The 19,640-nt window shown below is 35.5% G+C and overlaps 2 protein-coding genes across 2 annotated transcripts in view; one reads left to right on the top strand and one right to left on the bottom strand.

The window, feature by feature from the left end:
• The window catches only part of LOC125674294 (uncharacterized), a 48,494-nt gene extending 29,958 nt beyond the window's left edge, over nt 1-18,536 (bottom strand). The window contains exons 1-2 of the mRNA XM_048911419.2: nt 18,424-18,536; nt 7,686-7,913 (exon numbers count right to left, since the gene is read on the bottom strand). Coding sequence (XP_048767376.2) covers nt 7,686-7,913; nt 18,424-18,478 — 283 coding nt within the window. The 5' untranslated portion in view covers nt 18,479-18,536. The remainder of the gene's footprint in view (nt 1-7,685; nt 7,914-18,423) is intronic.
• Nucleotides 1-19,640, top strand: part of LOC130052998 (uncharacterized) — a 90,793-nt gene that overhangs the window by 42,237 nt on the left and 28,916 nt on the right. The window lies entirely within an intron of this gene.

The raw sequence follows: 19,640 nt of genomic DNA, 5'->3' as shown, positions 1-19,640 counted from the left end.
ATGTCGTTCGCATCTCCTATTTGATTCTGAGTGTATGTTAGATAATATCTACAATGCAATTAATTCTATAGATATATTTTACATAAACTATGATAAAAATATTATTATATTCGAAATAAAAACAAATCGCGTAAATTTTACGACTTTAATTACTTTTCGGCAATGTAAACATAGTGAGACTTTTGAAACATTGAAATGCAGGGGAAACGCGGATTTCAGTCAGCTAAAGCGATCCAGCGTTACATCAAGGTTTTTTGACCCACAGAAGACGATGGAAAGCTGCCTCACCAAGACATCAGACGCTGGATCATCTATATTTGCAATCGCAGACGCAAGACATGTGTTCAGGTTTGTCAATCACTGTTAACAGGTTAATAAATTAATGCCGAGTACGCACGTACGTCAAATAAGAAGAAAACAAAATTGTTCAAGTGCAAATCTTCCCAAAAATTCCATGAAAATCGATGCTTGAAAACAATATTGAAATAGGGTATGAATTCACCGGCGCTTATTAAATTGTCAATGTCAGCTGATTGTTCATAGACTTTGAAGATCTAGATCAACCTAAATTATTTAGCCAAACATGCAAAGTGTATGATACAAGCATCTGCATCTGAGTATGAATATGTTAAAGTATTTGTCAAGTTTTAATATACATCTCTATAAATTTAAATATCTATTGGAGGAGGGGTCATATAAAGCTAGGATATACACAATAGATCAGTGGTGGATCTTTGGTTTTACATAAATTGATGAGTAAGATTTTTTCTTCCTTTAATAGTTGATGTTTGGAGTACAGAAAACAGAGACAGGACACTATAAAAATCTACCACCACATACAAATTATACAAACCCAGTGACATGCTTTGATTTATTTTCACTTTGTGCAAAATATACAGCATAATGTCATAAATGGGTCAACTTTTATTTATTTTACTATATAATTGATTTTGAAATAATTTTCATCCACTTATTAAGATTCAATTCATAGTAACCTTTACACCACTAACAGCACAAATATCTCCAGTATCTTGTGTCAGTGTCTTATTTTTTCCCGGAACATTGCAGCCATACACATATTATATGATTGTGTTCCACTCTTACAAAGGAATATAAGGAAATGGAATGATAAATTTCATTAATCATGCATGTTTTCTGCATCTAATGTTGCTAAAAGTTTTTGAAATCATGAATAGAATTTATGTCCAGATCAAATGTTTTTTGATAAATGGTTTAGATTTCATAAAAATGAGTTTAGAATTATGATTTAAACAAAGGTTATTTTTCAATGAGTTATAGGCCTAGCGTAAGATGTGAAAGTTGACTCATTCATGACAGTATGCTGCAATTCTATGCCAGCATGAATGTGTTGAACAACAAAAAGAATATGAATTGTCACTCAGCTTCCTTAGGCCCCAATATTAACACTTCATGTAAATAGCCAAGGTTCATTGATGTATCAGTATTGTTTTTCAGTTCAGTAATTCAAATACCCCCCCCCCCCCCCACCCCTCCCCCCCCCCCCCCCCCCCCCCCCCCCCCCCCCCCGAGTAACAAAAAAAGTAATTTTATTACAAAGGAATAGTAATACACTAATTGATAGCTGACTACAATAAAATCGTAAGGTAACCATGGCCCTTTTCGATCATGCAGGAAGATGGATGCTAGGTATTTTCTGCCAATTAAGTTTAAATTCAGCCCAACAATTTCAACACTATGACACTACTATTATACATGTACAACACTAAATATTTTTTTTAACAAGATGCTTCATTAAAGAAATTTATTTAACATTATTAGTTTTCTATTCACCTAATGTATTATCTAGTTTCTTCGGGCCAAAGTGTCCACTATTAAATGTCAGCTAGACCATGTAGACAGATTCAATGATGAAATCTAGTTGTATTCACCTGTTTTGTGTTACACATACCATGTGAGAGTAAAATATAATTGTTCTATATCTATTTCATGTAAACAATATTTGGGAATTGTCAAGCTAGCTGGATAAGTTTGCTGCAAGGCATTTGATATCATGATATCATATTGACGTGCTTGTTTTTAAAATATATATGCAAATTAAAGATTGCCCAAGTCCTATAATGAAAAAATGACAAGCATGGTATTATGATAAATATGTACGTTTTTGTTATATGCATAATTTTGCAAGGAACTCTAGTTTTTTTTAAATGCATACATACCTACATGTATATACTGCCCACCATGAATAAGTATACACTCACCAAAATAAGTTACTTGTGCATAAAAAAGAAACATGGGTTACATCATAGATACAGATATTTTGATGCAAATACATAACTCTTGCAAATAAATATATAATGGTAGGCTTTTAACTTTTCATATCCTTCTGGTCTTTTTCTTAAAATACTTGATTTTTTGAATTCTCTAAATAAGAGATATTATGTAAAATTTAAATTGAAACAATTTCGAACTATTTACTAATACAGTGTTTTCCATTCATTTCATTTGAACAGGCCCATTTAGAATTGTAGCAGGCCGGGGGGGGTATGGGGGGATCCCCCCCCCCCCCCCATGAAATTTTGGAAAATTAGACGCAAAATCCTGCATTCTGAGGCATTTCAGGGGGCAAAATGACCCTTGTTCATATGCCACTTTTTAACCTACATTTTTAAATATATACCAAAGGGTTGAACATTTTTACCTCAGACAAGTTAATCACAGTGGTGTGAAACACACACCTTTCCGATGTTTTGACTGGAAGAAATCATGTAATGTATTCGTTCGACGCTTCATTATTTTTCACTGCCATGTGCTTCTCACGCGCAAGGTGAGATTTTAAAATATCGTCCAATCAAAATCGCTGTTTCAAAAAGCTCTCGATAAAAACATAAACAAGGAAGAAATATGAAAGATATTTATAGCCAACCAATTGCTATTGCATACATTCTTTGCAAAGATCGATCGTGTAAATCAACATCACTGAAATTGACAACATATTATTTTTTGATTTTTTTATATTTCAACCGGCCAGAAAATCGTTTGAAACGGTCAATTTGGCCGGCGGCCGGTTCTTAGGGAAAACACTGTATACTATTGGCTATCATTAAGGTACAATGTATCTAGGTTTATATAATTGCACCTGTCAATAAGTTAGTCCTAATACTAAATGCAGTTTGGGTAATTTGAGAGGAATTCTTAAATCATTTAACACGTTAAGGGGCGATGGCGAAATCAAAAGTTCAATGTCTGACAAAAAACTAAATTCACATCAAAATCGGTACCGTATACGTTTTACATAGTTTTCACGAAATCACACCCCACTCCCCTTAAATCTAAATATTATGAATGTTGAAACTAATCGATTAACAAGTAAAAACATGCGAGTATAAATAATACTGTTATACTTTTACTTCTGTTTATTCACAAATTAAAGTGTACATTTAAAATATTTAATGTTCATTACCGGTAAAATGTAATATATTATTATGTGGTTTTTAACAGCCACTTGTCTTTTTTCCACTAAAGTGAAATCGATGTTGGATGACAAACTTATTTGAGTTTTTACTCCCCCTGAGGCCCCCTAACTATTTGAATTTAATTTTTTTTCCTGACATTGGTCTTTTGATTTCGCCCCTAAACATGATGGACACTCAACAACCATGGATCAAATTCTGTATGTTGACTCTGCCATTGACCCAATAACCAGAAAACTTACTACTAAATTTATACTTAGTAATAAGTTTTTATACAGGACCCTGCATACAAAATAACCTCTAAAGTAATAATCTTGAATACTTATGATATTCATTGTAAAATTTAATATTGTTTACTTATTCTATTAATATATATCATAGGGGTACATACTTCATTACGATTTTATGTCTTATAACTAAACAATAGTAATTTGTCTGCATGTGCATGTACGCGCACGTACGTGCATTGCAATTTTGGTACAAAAAAATTGAAAATCAGAATTCACAAGGAATCAACATGAAACCTTGTTAGGATGATAGTATATCATTTTTATATACGCAAAATGATAGTCGTGTTGTCTGCACGTGTGTGCATGCACATGCATCACATTTTTCGTACACGAATTTTGTAATCAGTGTAACTTTTTTGTTGCTCATTCAAATGGTTTGATATTCATATTATAGGTAGATATTGAGATCCTTAACTGATCTGCATTGTCAAAATTACCAATCTGCACGCGCATGCACGTGCGCTTCTTTTTGATTGGATAATACATGTACTAAAACATCTGTAACTCTCTTATTAATGAAGCGAATGGGTTGATATTCACATCATAGGTAGATGATATGTGTATCTATATATTGGTGTAACAAAAAATGCCAACGCAAACGTGCATGCACATGCATCATATTTCAAAAGTTAATTTTTTGAAGGACGATAATGTTTTTGTTTTTCATCAAATTCTTTTGATTTTGAGGTTTTAGGTGTGTCTTGGTACTCCTTACAAATTGGTGTGGTTAAAATTACTGGTCAGCACGTGCACGCACGTGTGCTGATTTCTGATTGGATGATTTTAAAATCACTATAACTTTCTTGTATTTGATGCAAACATTAAGAAATTCTTTCTGTGGGTATATGATAGAAAGGCCTGTACTAGAATGACATGCATTGCTTTCTTTTATTTCTTTGCACTGAAATGACCATAGTAAATCATAGTAAACGTACTACATGTAATTAAAGGCTAAAATAAAATGATTTTTGCTATAGGTTTACAATGACTTTACTTTTCAACTGGTTTGGGGAACATATGTAATGGTCCCAGTTACAATTAGAACTAGTTACAAATGGAATTTTGATTTTACTTTAGATTGCAGAATTTTTATCTTTGATATGATTTTATAAAGAAATGCAACTCATTTTTAGCTCAAGTGAGCATTTCTGATCACCCATTGTCTATCGTCTGACTGTAAACTTTTCACATTTTCGACTTCTTCTCCAGAACCACTTGGCCAATTTCAAACAAACTTGTCAAAAAGCATCCTTGGGTCGAGGCAAGTTAAGTCTGATGAAATGAAGGGTAACACCCTGCTCCAAGGGGAGATAATAGCGAAATAGTAGATATATATTGACAAATTTATAAAAAATTCTCCACAAAAATCCTGTGGGGATCTGTGTTGGAATAGATCCTCAGTACCCTCTTGCTTGTCGCAAGAGGCGACTAAATGGGGCGGTCCTTCGGATGAGACTGCAAAAACCGAGGTCCCGTGTCACAGCAGATGTGGCACGAGATAGATCCCTCCCTGCTCAATGGCCCTAAGCACCGAGCATAGGCCTAAATTTTGCAGCCCTTCACCGGCATGGGTGACATCTCCATATGAGTGAAATATTCTCGAGAGGGACGTAAAACAATATTCAATCAATCAATCTCCAGTACAATACTTCCAGAACAAGCAGGCCAATGTCATGCAATGAAGGGTCATGCTACCTTTAAAGGTATAAAAGAGATAATTACAAAAATAGGGAGGGGTCAATTAAAAATCTTCTCAAGAACTGCTGGGCAAGGAAAGTTCAAATGTTCATGGCAGCTTCCTGACATAGTGCAGATTAAAGTTTGTTGAAACTATGGCTCCTGGGGGGTAGGATAGGGCTACAATAGGGGATCAAAGTTTTATATCTCAATATATAGGGAACAAATCTTTAAAAAGCTCCTTCATAAAGCAATAATTATATATAAATATTTATTATATTTAATATATATATTTATTCAATAGTAAATATATATAATGCTATCCATTTCACGTAATTTTTGGATTTTTTTAATTATTCTGATGTCAACCTTACACGTATATTTTTCACAGGTTTTGAATATAATGTCTCCAGTATGGATATGTTTGACGATTGTTACCATGGAAACGAACTCACAGACCAACATGTATGTCAAAACAGGTGGGGTTTTTTTTTGGTAAATTAAATATAGTGGTACCCATTTCAATCAATTTTAGAGTTTTTAAATTAGTCATACCCTTCCGTTTTTTGGTGGGTTTTTTTACAGGTTTTGAACATGATGTCTCCAGCAAGGATATGTTTGATGATGGTTACCATGGTAACGAACTCACAGACCTATGTCAAAAATTTCATTTTCTGATAGAATAGACATAATGCTATCCATTTCACTTAATTTTAGAATTTTTTAATTATTCTGATGTCAGCCATACACTTCCGGGTTCTCTACAGGTTTTAAATATGATGTCCCCAGCAAGGATATGTTTGATGATGGTTACCATGGTAACGATCTCACAGACCTATGTCAAAAATATCTTTTTCTGATAGAATAGACATAATGCTATCCATTTCACTTAATTTTAGAATTTTTTAATTATTCTGATGTCAGCCATACACTTCCAGGTTCTCTACAGGTTTTAAATATGATGTATCCAGCAAGGATATGTTTGATGATGGTTACCATGGGAACGATCTCACAGACCTATGTCAAAAATGTAATTTTCTGATAGAATAGACATAATGCTATCCATTTCACTCAATTTTAGAATTTTTTAATTATTCTCATGTCAGTCATACCTTTCCATTTTTTGTTTACAGGTTTTGAACATGATGTCTCCAGCAAGGATATGTTTGATGACGGTTACCATGGAAACGAACTCACGGACCTATGTCAAAAATGTCTTTTTCTGATAAAATAAATATAATGCTATCCATTTCATTCAATTTTAGAATTTTTCAATTATTCTGATGTCAACCATACACTTCCGGGTTCTCTACAGGTTCTAGATATGCTGTCTCCAGCAAGGATATGTTTGATGATGGTTACCATGGTAACGAACTCAAAGACCTATTTAGAAATGAATTTTTCTGTTAAATTAAAACTAATGCTAATTACTTGTTTCACTTTAGGAATTTTTTCACTGCTCTGATGTCAGTTCCATACCCCCTTTTAGACAAATAGTAAATTTCAGTCAATTATAATGTCTCCAGCAAGGGTATCTTTGATGTTCGTTACCATGGAAACGAACTCACGAACCTATCTAAAAAATGTCTTTTTTCGATAAAATGAGTACAATACTATCTATTTCACTCATTTTTAGGATTTTTTAATTACTCTGATGTCAGTCCCATACATCCTTAAATAACAACACTGCTGTCCGAAGTCTGGCTGTCATTGTTTACGGCGTGTTTACATGTACATGTGGGGTAATAATAACACCCCCCCCCCCCCCAAATGATAAAACACACACACACCCAATAAATCCGCAAATTCACTTTGATACCTAGAAAACTTTCACGTAAAAGTGCATGAAACGTTGTAAAATTGTGACGTTACGTTGCAAAATTGTGACGTCAATAAAAATCTGGCCAAAAAAAATGGGTACTTTGAACGTCAATAACTAAAAAAGATTGAAATGATATCGGAAAAAGGATAACATATTTGAAAAATAGATTTTCTTAGCTTCTGTCCCCGAGAATAATATCAAGTTCTGACTAAGGGCCATTTCTGGCTATCCGTGGCTCTTGTTCTTTACATGAAACATAATGAGTAAATATGATCTTCATATAGCTTGATTTTTAATCAGAAGCATTAATAGATATCCGTCATGCAGATTAATTGCTATAAGATAATTTTAAATTGACTGTGGACAGCAACACACTACGCGTACTGTAGATAGAGGAGACACACATCTCAATCCGCCTTGTATCAAATCATTCATACAAATTACCCCAGGCCACATTGTCCGTCCTGTAGTATATAGTTATGTGATGTATACTGAGGACACCTCCTAGATCCACCCACCACCTGGCTGTTCGTTTCGCAATTCCCGATATCGTACACTGTCCTCCAGCAGCAGAATAGTCTGATTTTAATCCGTCCACCGCTTTATCAGCTCCCCATCTAAAGGAAGAATATGGATACAGCTGCTGTGCAAGTTTTCCTAAAGCAATGTTGTCTGAAAAGAATATATAATTAAGATGATGTAAAACTTATACGGTACCAATTTTGATGCACCAGATGCGCATTTCGACAAATAATGTCTCTTCAGTGATGCTCAACCGAAATGTTTGAAATCCGAAATAACTATGAAGTTTTAGAGCTTAAGGAGAGAGAGAGAGAGAGAGAGAGAGAGAGAGAGAGAGAGAGAGAGAGAATAAATAAAAGAAGAGACAATTACGTTGTATCGCTTACCTTGGTAGCGACAGTGTTTGAACTATTATTTGAATGTTAAAATCTTATTTCGAACTCATGATGACCCCCAGATTCATAGATAAATAAAAGAAGAGAAAATTACGTATTTGTTTTGTTTTTAACGGAGAAAACGAACAACCAAGATCATTTACACTAAATTTTCAAATTTAAATTGTTTGAGCAAAGGGCAATTGCAAACTTCCATATAATTAACAGGAGGCCGTGAAAGAAATCAAAACAGAAATAATGATTTATTAATGATTCTTAAAATGAAAACTAACAATATGTGATAACAATTAATTGTCATACACGCAACCTCTTGATGGCATTGCAATAAACCAGCAATTTAGCATATTTCATTCATATTCTGATTTAAATCTATATATGCATGTCTAAAAACTGATACTTTAATTAAGATATCAATATCATGTGTCCATATACAGTCATGGGACATAATTATTCGCCACCCTGTGCGCAAATGGCGTTGTATTTGCGATTAGGAACCGAAAATAGACCCCCGTGCTATAAATAGACAACAAATTTCCCCTTCATATTTTTACAACAGGGTCAAGCTACTAAAATTGATGACGTGTACACATACATTTTTTCGTCTGCTATTGATCATAAACTTAGTAAACATTGTTGATTGAAATGGGTCGTAAAGGGAAAGAGCTGAGCATTGAAGTCAGAAATCTCGTAGTTAATTCACACAAAGTGAACGGAAATGTTTCTAACTTATCAAAGACTTTAGGAATACCCAGATCTACCGTGCGAAGTGTTATTAAGAAATTCAAACAGCATTCTGATGTGAAAAATCGCACGGGAAGGGGCCGTAAGTGTCTATTCACGCAGAGGGATTCTAACAAACTTTCAAGGGTCATCAAAGAAAATCGGAGACGTACTTACAAAGACATAACAGGCATTATTAATGAAAATAGGAATCATCAATTTTGTACAAAAACTGTTGAAAGAAAAATAAAAAAATTAGGATATGTACGGAGGGTTGCAAAGAAGAAAGTGGCAGTTCGTGAAGTGAATAAAAAAGAACGTGTAAAATGGTGCAAGGAGAGGAAAGATTGGACAGTTCAGCAAGAATGGTGTAAATGGATTTTCAGTGATGAGAGTCAGATTGTTATTGGGGATAACAACAAGGTATACGTGTGGCGAAAAGCGGATGAAAAGTATAACCCCCAACTAGCGTGTCCTGCTCCGCGACGAAAGTTAAGTGTTATGATCTGGGGATGCATTTGTTTTCAAGGTATGGGCACTTTGACTGATATCCAAGGTAACATTAATGCTCAAAGATATTTACAAATAATTGATGATAATATATGGCCAGTAATAGCCAGGCATTTCCCGGAGAACAACTACATTTTCATGGACGACAATGCCCCTGTTCATCGAGCCAAAATTATTAAAGATTATGTAGCTGACAACAATATTAATACAACAACATGGCCAGCACAGTCACCAGATTTAAATATAATAGAGAACATATGGTTACATTTGAAAAGAACACTAGAAACCCGTGTCCATTTTATAAACTCTCGACAAGATCTTATAGCGGAAATTCGGACTGTGTGGGAAAACATTCCATTAAACTATGTACAGAACCTTTATAATTCTATACCAGGGCGACTAAAGGAGGTAATCAGGATGAAAGGAAATCTGACCAAATACTGAGGTAAGATTTTAATTCTATCCACAGCAAACAACTTTCAAACTTCACCAAGTGGACGTGCGTTTCATGGCAGCCATTTTGAAAGTGGCGAATAATTATGTCCTATGACTGTACATGTCTGATAATTGATGCTTTAATTAAGGTAAAATTAGTATATGTCTATATACCCCTGGGTCGAGGCCTCTGCTGGTGGACTGTTAGTCCTCGAGGGTTTCTACAGCCCAGTAGCTAAATACTTCTTTACTAGCTTGAAAATACGGACCTATATTTAATTGGTGGAATAAAATTTAGAAAACCATTTCAAAATTAAGGATTATCTCCCTCATGCATAGCTCTTATCCTTAGACAAATTTGACTCCACGCGGGTATGTTAAGGCAGGTCATGCTTCATTTATGCACGTAAACTGCATGCTTTTTAAAATCGGTCTTACACAGAGAGAGGGAGCTACTAACTCTTAAAAACTATTTTGGTTGTTTACATGCGAACATTTTGTATCATAACAACATGGCAAACATGCACTTCCGTATGACGTCATTGCATGACTGTTATAAATAGATCGTGGAGGTACCTTAATAGAAAATGTAAAAGTAACACATTATCCCAAGATTTAAATATTGGTCTAACTGGCGATAATGACGGTAAAACACCCATAGTATATCAGAATTACTGATACAATTCTACCACTTTCAATAAGAAATAATCATTGAACATTTAAACACGAAACCATCTAGCTCATGTTTTACATTTTCCACTGATGCTATGCAGTTTTCTTTAAAAGTTTTTTTAACAGACAATTCTATCAGTAATTGCCGTGTACATTAGTTTATGACCTTTCAAACGGTGTATAAAAAGTCTCTAAAACTATGTGGCCTAATGTGCTACTTTTGCAGTTTTATTTCAGTCTGTGACAGAGGAAAATCGGATCGACATGCTAAAAGGAATGTTTTCTCCGTTAAACAAAATTGTCAATGAAAGATATCAACATACCTTCTTAATATCAATGAATTCTCAGCGTTTCACATATATATCCCATATATCCCATGTCATATATTTCAAATGCTCCACATTTTGTCGATATTTGCATGACACATATATACAAATTCCTTGCATGTGTCAACGTCACTCGATGTATAGTCATGACGTCATCAGTTTACTTTCATATCGATCAGACAGAAATTACACAACAGCAGTATAGCATTTCGAATTTCGTTGGATCTTAGTAGCTGCATGGTTTATTTTATGCATAATTAAAACTTAAATAAAAAATGAAATCGGAATTTAATATATACTTAGTGATATACTTATTTCAATTATGACGTCATATTGTTTCGCGGATTTTATCCTAGTAAAAATTTTCATAACCTGCCTTAACGTTCCCGCGCAGTTTTGCTGGCAATCTGTTTTCCTCTAAAATAGCTCGTACAAGATTATTGTTTTTTTGGATTTCAAACATTTCGGTTGAGCATCACTCAAGAGACATTATTTGTCGAAATGCGCATCTGGTGCATCAAAAATTGGTAACGTATAAGTTTTACATGTAAAACTTATACGGTACCAATTTTGATGCATCAGATAACTAGTATTTCATTGAAGAGATAATTATCATGTGTCTACAGGCATGTTTGATAATCAGTGCTTTGATTAATTGAGATGAAATTATTATGCGTCTATATGTATGAAAGGTGAAGATAACGAACAAGTGATCAATCGCATATCTCCTACAAGCAATACAAAATAGATAGTTGGGCAAAAACGGACCCCTAGACACACCAGAGGTGGGATCAGGTGCCTAAGAGGAGTAAACATCCCCTGTTGACCGGTCACACCCGCCGTGAGCCCTATATCCTGATCAGGTAAACTGAGTTATCCGCAGTCAAAATCAGTGTTCCAAGAATGGCCTAACAATCGGTATGTATGTCTAATAATCAGTGCTTTATTTATATGCATGTCTAAAAATTAGTGCTACCATTATGTGTGTATATGTATGTTAAATAATTAGTGCTTTGATTAAGATATATGTATTATGTGTCAATATGCTTATCTGATAATTAGTGCTTTATTTAAGATATAATTGTCATTTGTCTGTAAACCCCGAGAAAACAAGAAATGCTCACTCCTCATAGGCACGTTGTGTGTCCAGGTGTCCCTGTTTGTCCAACTTTTTATTTTGTATTCTTTATTTGCGTTATGACATTGATGACTGTCCGTTATCTTCACCTTTCACTAAAGACAATGTTGGGTCTTCGCGTTTGCACCCCCGGACTCACATTCCTAAATGTAGGGCGTTTTCCGGAGGCGGAAACCCTGAATATAACCAAATCAATTTGGTCACGATGCGCAAAAGTTGTTAGACATTGAAAAAAATTCTTTTAAATGTAAAACGTGTCTAAGAACCACTGGATAAAACCCCCAGTTTCCGCAAAATTGAAACTGAAATACCAACAACAAAAAAAAGAGGGCCGAAATGTCTTTAGGCCGAAGTGTCTTTGGGCCGAAACGTCCGACTACCTGTGGGAACAGATGACACATAGTCGGACTACTCGTAGAACACGTGTTTGGTTTCCTCAGGGTTTGTCATTGTTGGAGCGTAAGCACTGATCAGGGTGGCATTCGTCTTTTGTCCAAGGGGAAGCTGCATCTTCATCATTCCGTCATTAAGACATTCAGGAATTCTTGCCATCTTCTATACATGCGTTGTTTTGATGGCGAATCCCATTCCTGCCTCGCATCGCTCTTCACTACTGCACCCTCTCCAAAATAAGGTGTAGCCACCGCCAGTCTCAGCAAGTTGGCCTTTGTCTGCAAAGCGCGTCTCGCTAAGAGTTGCAATATCAATTATGTAGTGGGCCAGTTCCCTTGACACTAGTACAGTTCGTCTCTCCGGCCCATCCGCTTTCTTGTTGAGCAGCGTTCTAATGTTCCATGACGCTATAGTGAGCACCTTAGCCTTTTTCTTTCTTGTGTTTAGACTGCTATAGAGTGATCCCCGCCAGCAGCGATATGCTGACCAGGGTGAGGTAAGACATGCTATTTTAGGGGACCTTTTCCATCCCCGTCTTCAGGGTACAGAGGTAAGCAGAACAATCCTAAAGAGGAATGCTCGATCGCTCAGGGGGCTACCGGGCTCCACTGCTGTCTAGGTCTAGTAAAAAGCGACCACTTGTCCTGATCCGCCAGTGTATCCCCACCTACTGCTTCGCCGCTTCCCCATCGCCAAACATGACTTGATATGGTGACGGGATGGTGATGTCATGACTTGCGCGTGACTTTGATTACATTGAAGGATACTTGAGCAGGATCAGCCCCACTGATGTGCGGGATCCAGTGCAATGCGAAGTCAAGACGGCTGGGGACACACCTCGATGCAGGAGTTGCTGTATGGTGACAAGTATGCAAGTCGACAACCTCACGGGCTTCACTCAGGATTTTCCTTTTTAGCCTTTACTCCCTTAGCCTTCTTCTCTCCCAAGATGCTGGATAAAATGTAGTTTTGGATTAGTTTATGTCACTCAAACCATGGAATAATACATGAATTATATGAAAAGTATTTACACATGCGTCAAAAGAGAGAAAATAAGGAGAACAGACAATATCATTGATTTTTAGAATGAACAAGCATAACTTTCTTGGAGATACGGGATTTCCAGAAGATGGACGTTCATACAGTCCCTGAAACGTTCTACGTTACCATTTTCCCGTTCACTAACCGTGCGCTCACTGTTCGTTCAGCGATCATTTTTTTTTGTCTTTGCATTGTCATTCGAAAGTCAAAGGATCGATCTTCATACATGTAGAGAGGCGAAAAGGAAATTTTGTCAATTATGTTATATAAACACATCATAATGACAATTAATGACAATTAGATTTTCAGTATTAAGGAAGAAACATCATTATCAGATTAAAGATATTTTTGGGGTGAAGTGAATTTAAGTTTTTTGAATGCTTATAAAAATTGATAGAAGAATGTTTGATATAGAAAAACACCATATGTCAGCAACAATGTCTAACTCAGGGATATGTGCACTTTACATCAACTTTTTATCAAAATCTTATCTATAACAGGCATGTATGATTTATTTCAAGAGGAGGGAGGGGCGACCGGAAAGAGATACATTTGAAGTTAGCTTCTCGAAACTTCTTGACAAGCATTTTAAAAAACTGCCAATATAAATTTAATGATACAATATTTGTCATCACTAATATCTTTATTCAATATTCATAAAAACGGTGCCGAGTTAATGAGGTGCTGAATTTACCTGAGGCTGAGTAGACTGAATGCCTTCATAGTTATCTCTGATCAATTGCAAATCTGATAAATTATTTTAAAACAATATCAATGAATTTCATATCTGTAATCGGAAATACAAAATAGTTCTTTTGACAAATTCATATTTATAATAAAAAAAATCACAGGGGTTCGTTGCAGTTGTGTTGAAAATAGTTTGCGCAAAGACGTTTACACTTGTATGAATTAAGTCTACATTTTTACAAGTGTCAATGTAGTTTCAGTGTACCTGTAATGACAGTCTCTAACGAATCCTAATTAGGATTTTTTTTATCCACAATCATGATAAAAGCCAATTTCAATTCAATTTCCGTAAAGTGGAAGCAGATCCAGCGTACTGAATGTACATATCACCCTTTAGTAATCTTAGTGTTACAATATAAAAAAATGCAGAACAAATCATTTCATATTGTTAAAGAACATAATATATGTTTGGTTAAAAAGGGGGGGGGGGGCGTGTAACATGCAGTTCTGAATGAGAGAGAAGAATACAAAAACTTGCCGGTATGAATTGCAATCATGTACATTTTGCGAAGGACGAGCGCCCGGGTATGTACAAAACGAGGCAGTTTCAGTTAATGAACATTCCAAGACCCTACCCTCCATGCACACATACGCGCGCGCGCGCACACACACACACACCCTGATGTCGACCCAGAACAAAATATTAACAATGACTAATCACAACACCAACGATAACAATGGACACCACGATTTTACTGATGACTGTGAAACGACATACATTATCATTCTATTTTTCTCACAGGACTTTGTTGTAATCGTTGTACGGTCGTGTGTCTATCATTATCGTGGGTTGTACAATCACTTATTACGTCGTTACTGGTCGCATAAATTCCCAAGAAACCGAATCGTTATTTGAAAGCTGTGGGATATGATACACAGCTTAATATTAAAGCATCTCTTTCAATATGACAATGACAATTAACTTAGGCATTTGAAATAATGTACATTTGTATTTCATAGAGTAAAGTACGAAATTTCACTTTAATACCACGTTTTGGTGGAAATGTTATCGGAAAATTCAAATAAAACAGCAAATGAATTAATTATGCATAAAGTGTAGAGGTAAATACACATCGAGAACAATTATCAGTTCTTCTATCATAGCGACATTCGTGAGAAAAAAAATCTGAAACATAAGAAATTGCGTCCGCGTTAACGATTTCGCTTTTATCAGGATCCAAACTAAAGTTAAGAATTATCAAAGTATTTGTTTCCATGTGTGAGGTAAAACAAACTTATACACGTATGTATTTCGGGGTATATTGAGATCCTTACTAATTATGCTTTGTTGAAAATGTTGATATAAAAATAAAGATGAAGGATTACAGACAGGCTGAAGACGACCTGACAAAAAGAAGTCGAATACAAATGGAAAATATCAAATTTATGATTGCAAACTCTATTAAACCATGATGGTAAATTCACAAATTTACAAGAGGTATATGGACCCGAGTAGCCTTTCGGTCTATATACATTGTATATGTATAAAACTTCGATCCCCTATTAAGGCCTCACCATACTCCTGGGTACCATGATTTGAACGACATTGAATCTACTCTATGTTAGAAAGTTTTCATGTTCTGTCCCACTAGTTCTTGAAAAGATTTCTGTCCCCCGTCGCAACTCGGAAGGGGACATAGAAATACCGGTGTCCGTACGTCCGTGCGTCCATTCCATTTCATTTTGTGGACGCAACTCCTCAGAAAACGCTCAACGGATTTTGTTCATAATTTGTAGGATTGCTAGTCACCATGTATAGTTGATCATATTACGATGCCATTTTGATTCGACAATTTTTAGAGGAGTTATGTGATTTTGTACATACTACACTATAGGAACACTTTGTGGACGCAACTCCTCAGAAACCGTTCATTGAATTTATTTCATTATTTTATAGGATTGTCAGTCACCATATTTAGTTGCTTATATTGTGCCCGTGTTATAGAGCCAGACTTCTCTCCATAGTGAGACTTCCCCCCGGAAGGCTGACTCTAGAATGAGCCTTCCCCCTTCGGAGGTTTGGCTCTGGAGTGAGCCTTCCCAACGGAAGTCTGGCTCTAGGGTGAGCCTCACCCCCCCCCCCCCCCCACCCCCGGAAATAGATCAAATCAAAATTAGGAAAATTTGAAGAGATTGGTTTCAAAATTATATGCTATCTAATTTACCACTTCATGCAATATAAGATATTGACACTACATCATACATAAACATCAAAAGCTTGATCCCACTCTGGTTTATCCAGGAGTCCGTGTTCGCCCAAGTCACTTTTTATTTTCAATAGGAGTTATGATACATTAATGTCATACAATATCATACAATGCAATATCAAATAAATATTGTATCATATCATAATGAACTAATATTGTATCATTGTTTTCTCTCTCTCTCTCTCTCTCTCTCTCTCTCTCTCTCTCTCTCTCTCTCTCTCTCTCTCTCTCTCTCTCTCTCTCAGTTGGTGAGTTAAAATGACTTATTACTTCCAGTGTGTTTTATTCACCGTTTTCTTCTCTTTAGTGTAATAAACGACTTAAGCAAATCATGTAATGCCCTGCTGAAAAAGGTCTTGGTATCTAGACAATCTCCATAAAGTGACAATAGTTTACCAGGAATAAATGAAGGGGGAAGTCCTGCTATGGGAGGGGGTACTCTACAACTAATGATAGAGTAGTTCATCCTACGGGGAAGGCTCATTCTAGAGCCAGGCTTCCGGGGAAAGTATCATTATGGGAGAAGGCTCACTCTACAACTCCGGCATTTTGATTCGATATTTTTTACAGGAGTTATGGGACTTTGTTAAATTTGTACATGCTACACTATAGGAACACTTTGTGGACGCAACTTCTCATAAACCGCTCAATGGATGTTGTTAAATTTTGTAGGATTGTTAGTCACTATAGGTAGCTGATCATATTGTGCCTGGATTTTGATTCAAAAATTTTATAAGCGTTATGGGAGTTTTTTGAATTTGTACATGGTACACTATAGGAACATTGTGTCGATTTAACTCCTCATAGACCACTGTATGAATTTTGTTCAAATTGCAAAATTATTATTCACAATATGTAGTTGATCATATTCCACCACAATTCAGATTCTATAAATTGTACAAGAGTTGAGGGACTTTTGTGCTTCAACTAGGTTTTGCGGCGGGGGACTTATGGCCACGAGTAGCACGTTTGTTTGAATAACTTCTCTATATATCTGTATATAAAACTGTGAACCCTATTATGGCCGTACCCTACCCCCAGATATCACGGTTTGAACAAATTAAATTTATCTTTATCAGGACGCTTTCATGTAAATTCAATTTGTTCTGGCCTAGTGCTTCTTTAGAAGGTTTACAAATATTGTTCCTGTATTACAGCATGTCAAACTTTGATCCCGGGAACCGTAATTTCAACAAATTTGAAGCTGTCACGTAAATCTCAACTTTTCTGGTCCATTCTCTCTTCAGCAGATTTTTAAAGATTTTCAAAACATATCGGCCTGTATTACATTGATCCCCTATTGTGGCCCCACTCCAATCCCGAGAGCCATGGCTTAACAAACTTGAATCTAATTGTTGTCAGAAATATTGCAAGTAAATTTTAAGTTTTCTAATCCAGTGGTTCTTGAGAAATATTCTAAATCATAAATTTTTAAATGATCCAACCGTATTTTTGGCTTTTCTTCATTGATGGGCGCGCATTGACCCTAATTTGAACAAAATTTATGCGAGGATGATATGTTCCAAGATTGATTGAAATCGATCAATCAGTTCTGGAGAAAATGTGAAAATGCAAATAGTTTTACGGACAGACGACCACAGACACATGATGATGAGAACATTTCATTGAGCTTTCATCTGAGGCTAAATCAGTTACTTAAATTATTGTAAAAACATAACATTATGTCAGTAATAATTATTAATTATTTAATAAAACAAAACATATCCTTTACTGAAGGTCAATTATATCCAGAAACATTTGCATAGGAAATTTGAACTTTACGTGAAATTGAGAAGTGCAACGTACATGTATTGCGCGCCCCAGTATCACAGGTACAAATCATTAGGAAGCGCGGCGTTGTGAACAATCTAAATGATCACTTTGTGAAGCGTTGTATATTTCACTATCTATAATGCCACTCACATTTATATCCATATTCATTACTGCTGACTAGTACATAAGCTACATGTAGTTTATAAGACACTAATTAATTCACTCCCCCAAATCCAAATATCAGCCCTCAATGACTTGAATCCTGAATTGTAAACAACTTATTAAATGTTTGAAATCACTCACTATATAATCTGACTTGGGAAACACATACACATGATAAAAGAAAGATCCGAATCATGTTCAATTTAAACAATATCGCACCACAGGAATCAAATATTCAACCACAACAAAACAAAGTGAAAACATTCCTACAAACAGGAAGTAAAATTCTGATCAAGTCACGGTTTATTTTATGACATTATTGTGGAACTGGGGGGTATTTAAATATCCATTGAGGAGCTTGTATGAAATGCACTTACACAAGATTAAACATTTTATTTACCTGTGTTTAGATGATTCAATAGCGTAGCCTCCACTAAGTCAAACAGCCAGTTGTCTGCAGATGATTTTATAAAGTAAATTTCATAAATTACCATCAAGGTATTAATTGTGTACCTGTTTTCATGTTAAACAGTTTGACAGCCAATAATGACAGAGTGAAAAAGCGATTGCTTCCGCTTTAAAGCATCAAAGATTACAAGTTAAGGAGGTACTCTACGTCGTCATAATGGCTGACTTTCTTTAAAACATGGAGAAAAAAATCAATATCAGCAATATTTGACTTTTCCTTTTTAATCTAAATACCTAATCGAGTAGCTCAGTAGGTTAGCATACCGAAAGATACTTCCAGTTGGTCTCTAGCAGAATGAGCACGAGGAATTTTCACTGATTGAAGAACGACCGTTTGTGGTTTATGTAAGTGGCAAACTACAACTGTTGAACTTTAGGCACGAATCCGTTGGATATATGTTTGTGTTTCTACTGTAAATACATTTGACTTTGAACCTGTATTGTTTTGAATACAAAACACTTACAATAGCAGCCACGTCAGATGGCGGTCATAGCGGCGGATCTAGAAATGTCAACGAAAGAACTGCACGGGTACGTAGAAGGAGGTTATGAAAATTATTACTGGGATAAAATCCGCGAAACAATGTGACGTCACAATTGAAATAAGTATATCACTAAGTATATATCAAATTCCGATTTTATTTTTTATTTAAGTTTTATTTATGCATAAAATAAACCATGCAGCTACTAAGATCCAACAAAATTCGAAATGCTATACTGCTGTTGTGTAATTTCTGCCTGATCGAAATGAAAGTAAACTGATGACGTCATGACTATACATCGAGTGACGTTGACACATGCAAGGAATTTGTTTATGTGTGCCATGCAAATATCGACAAAATGTGAAGTATTTGAAATATATGACATGGGATATATGGAATATGTATGTG

This window comes from Ostrea edulis, chromosome 3 (genome assembly GCF_947568905.1).
Source record: "Ostrea edulis chromosome 3, xbOstEdul1.1, whole genome shotgun sequence".
NCBI classification, from domain to species: Eukaryota; Metazoa; Mollusca; class Bivalvia; order Ostreida; family Ostreidae; genus Ostrea; species Ostrea edulis.
Note: the sequence above shows the minus strand (reverse complement) of the source record. Positions and strands in the feature narration are given on the sequence as shown.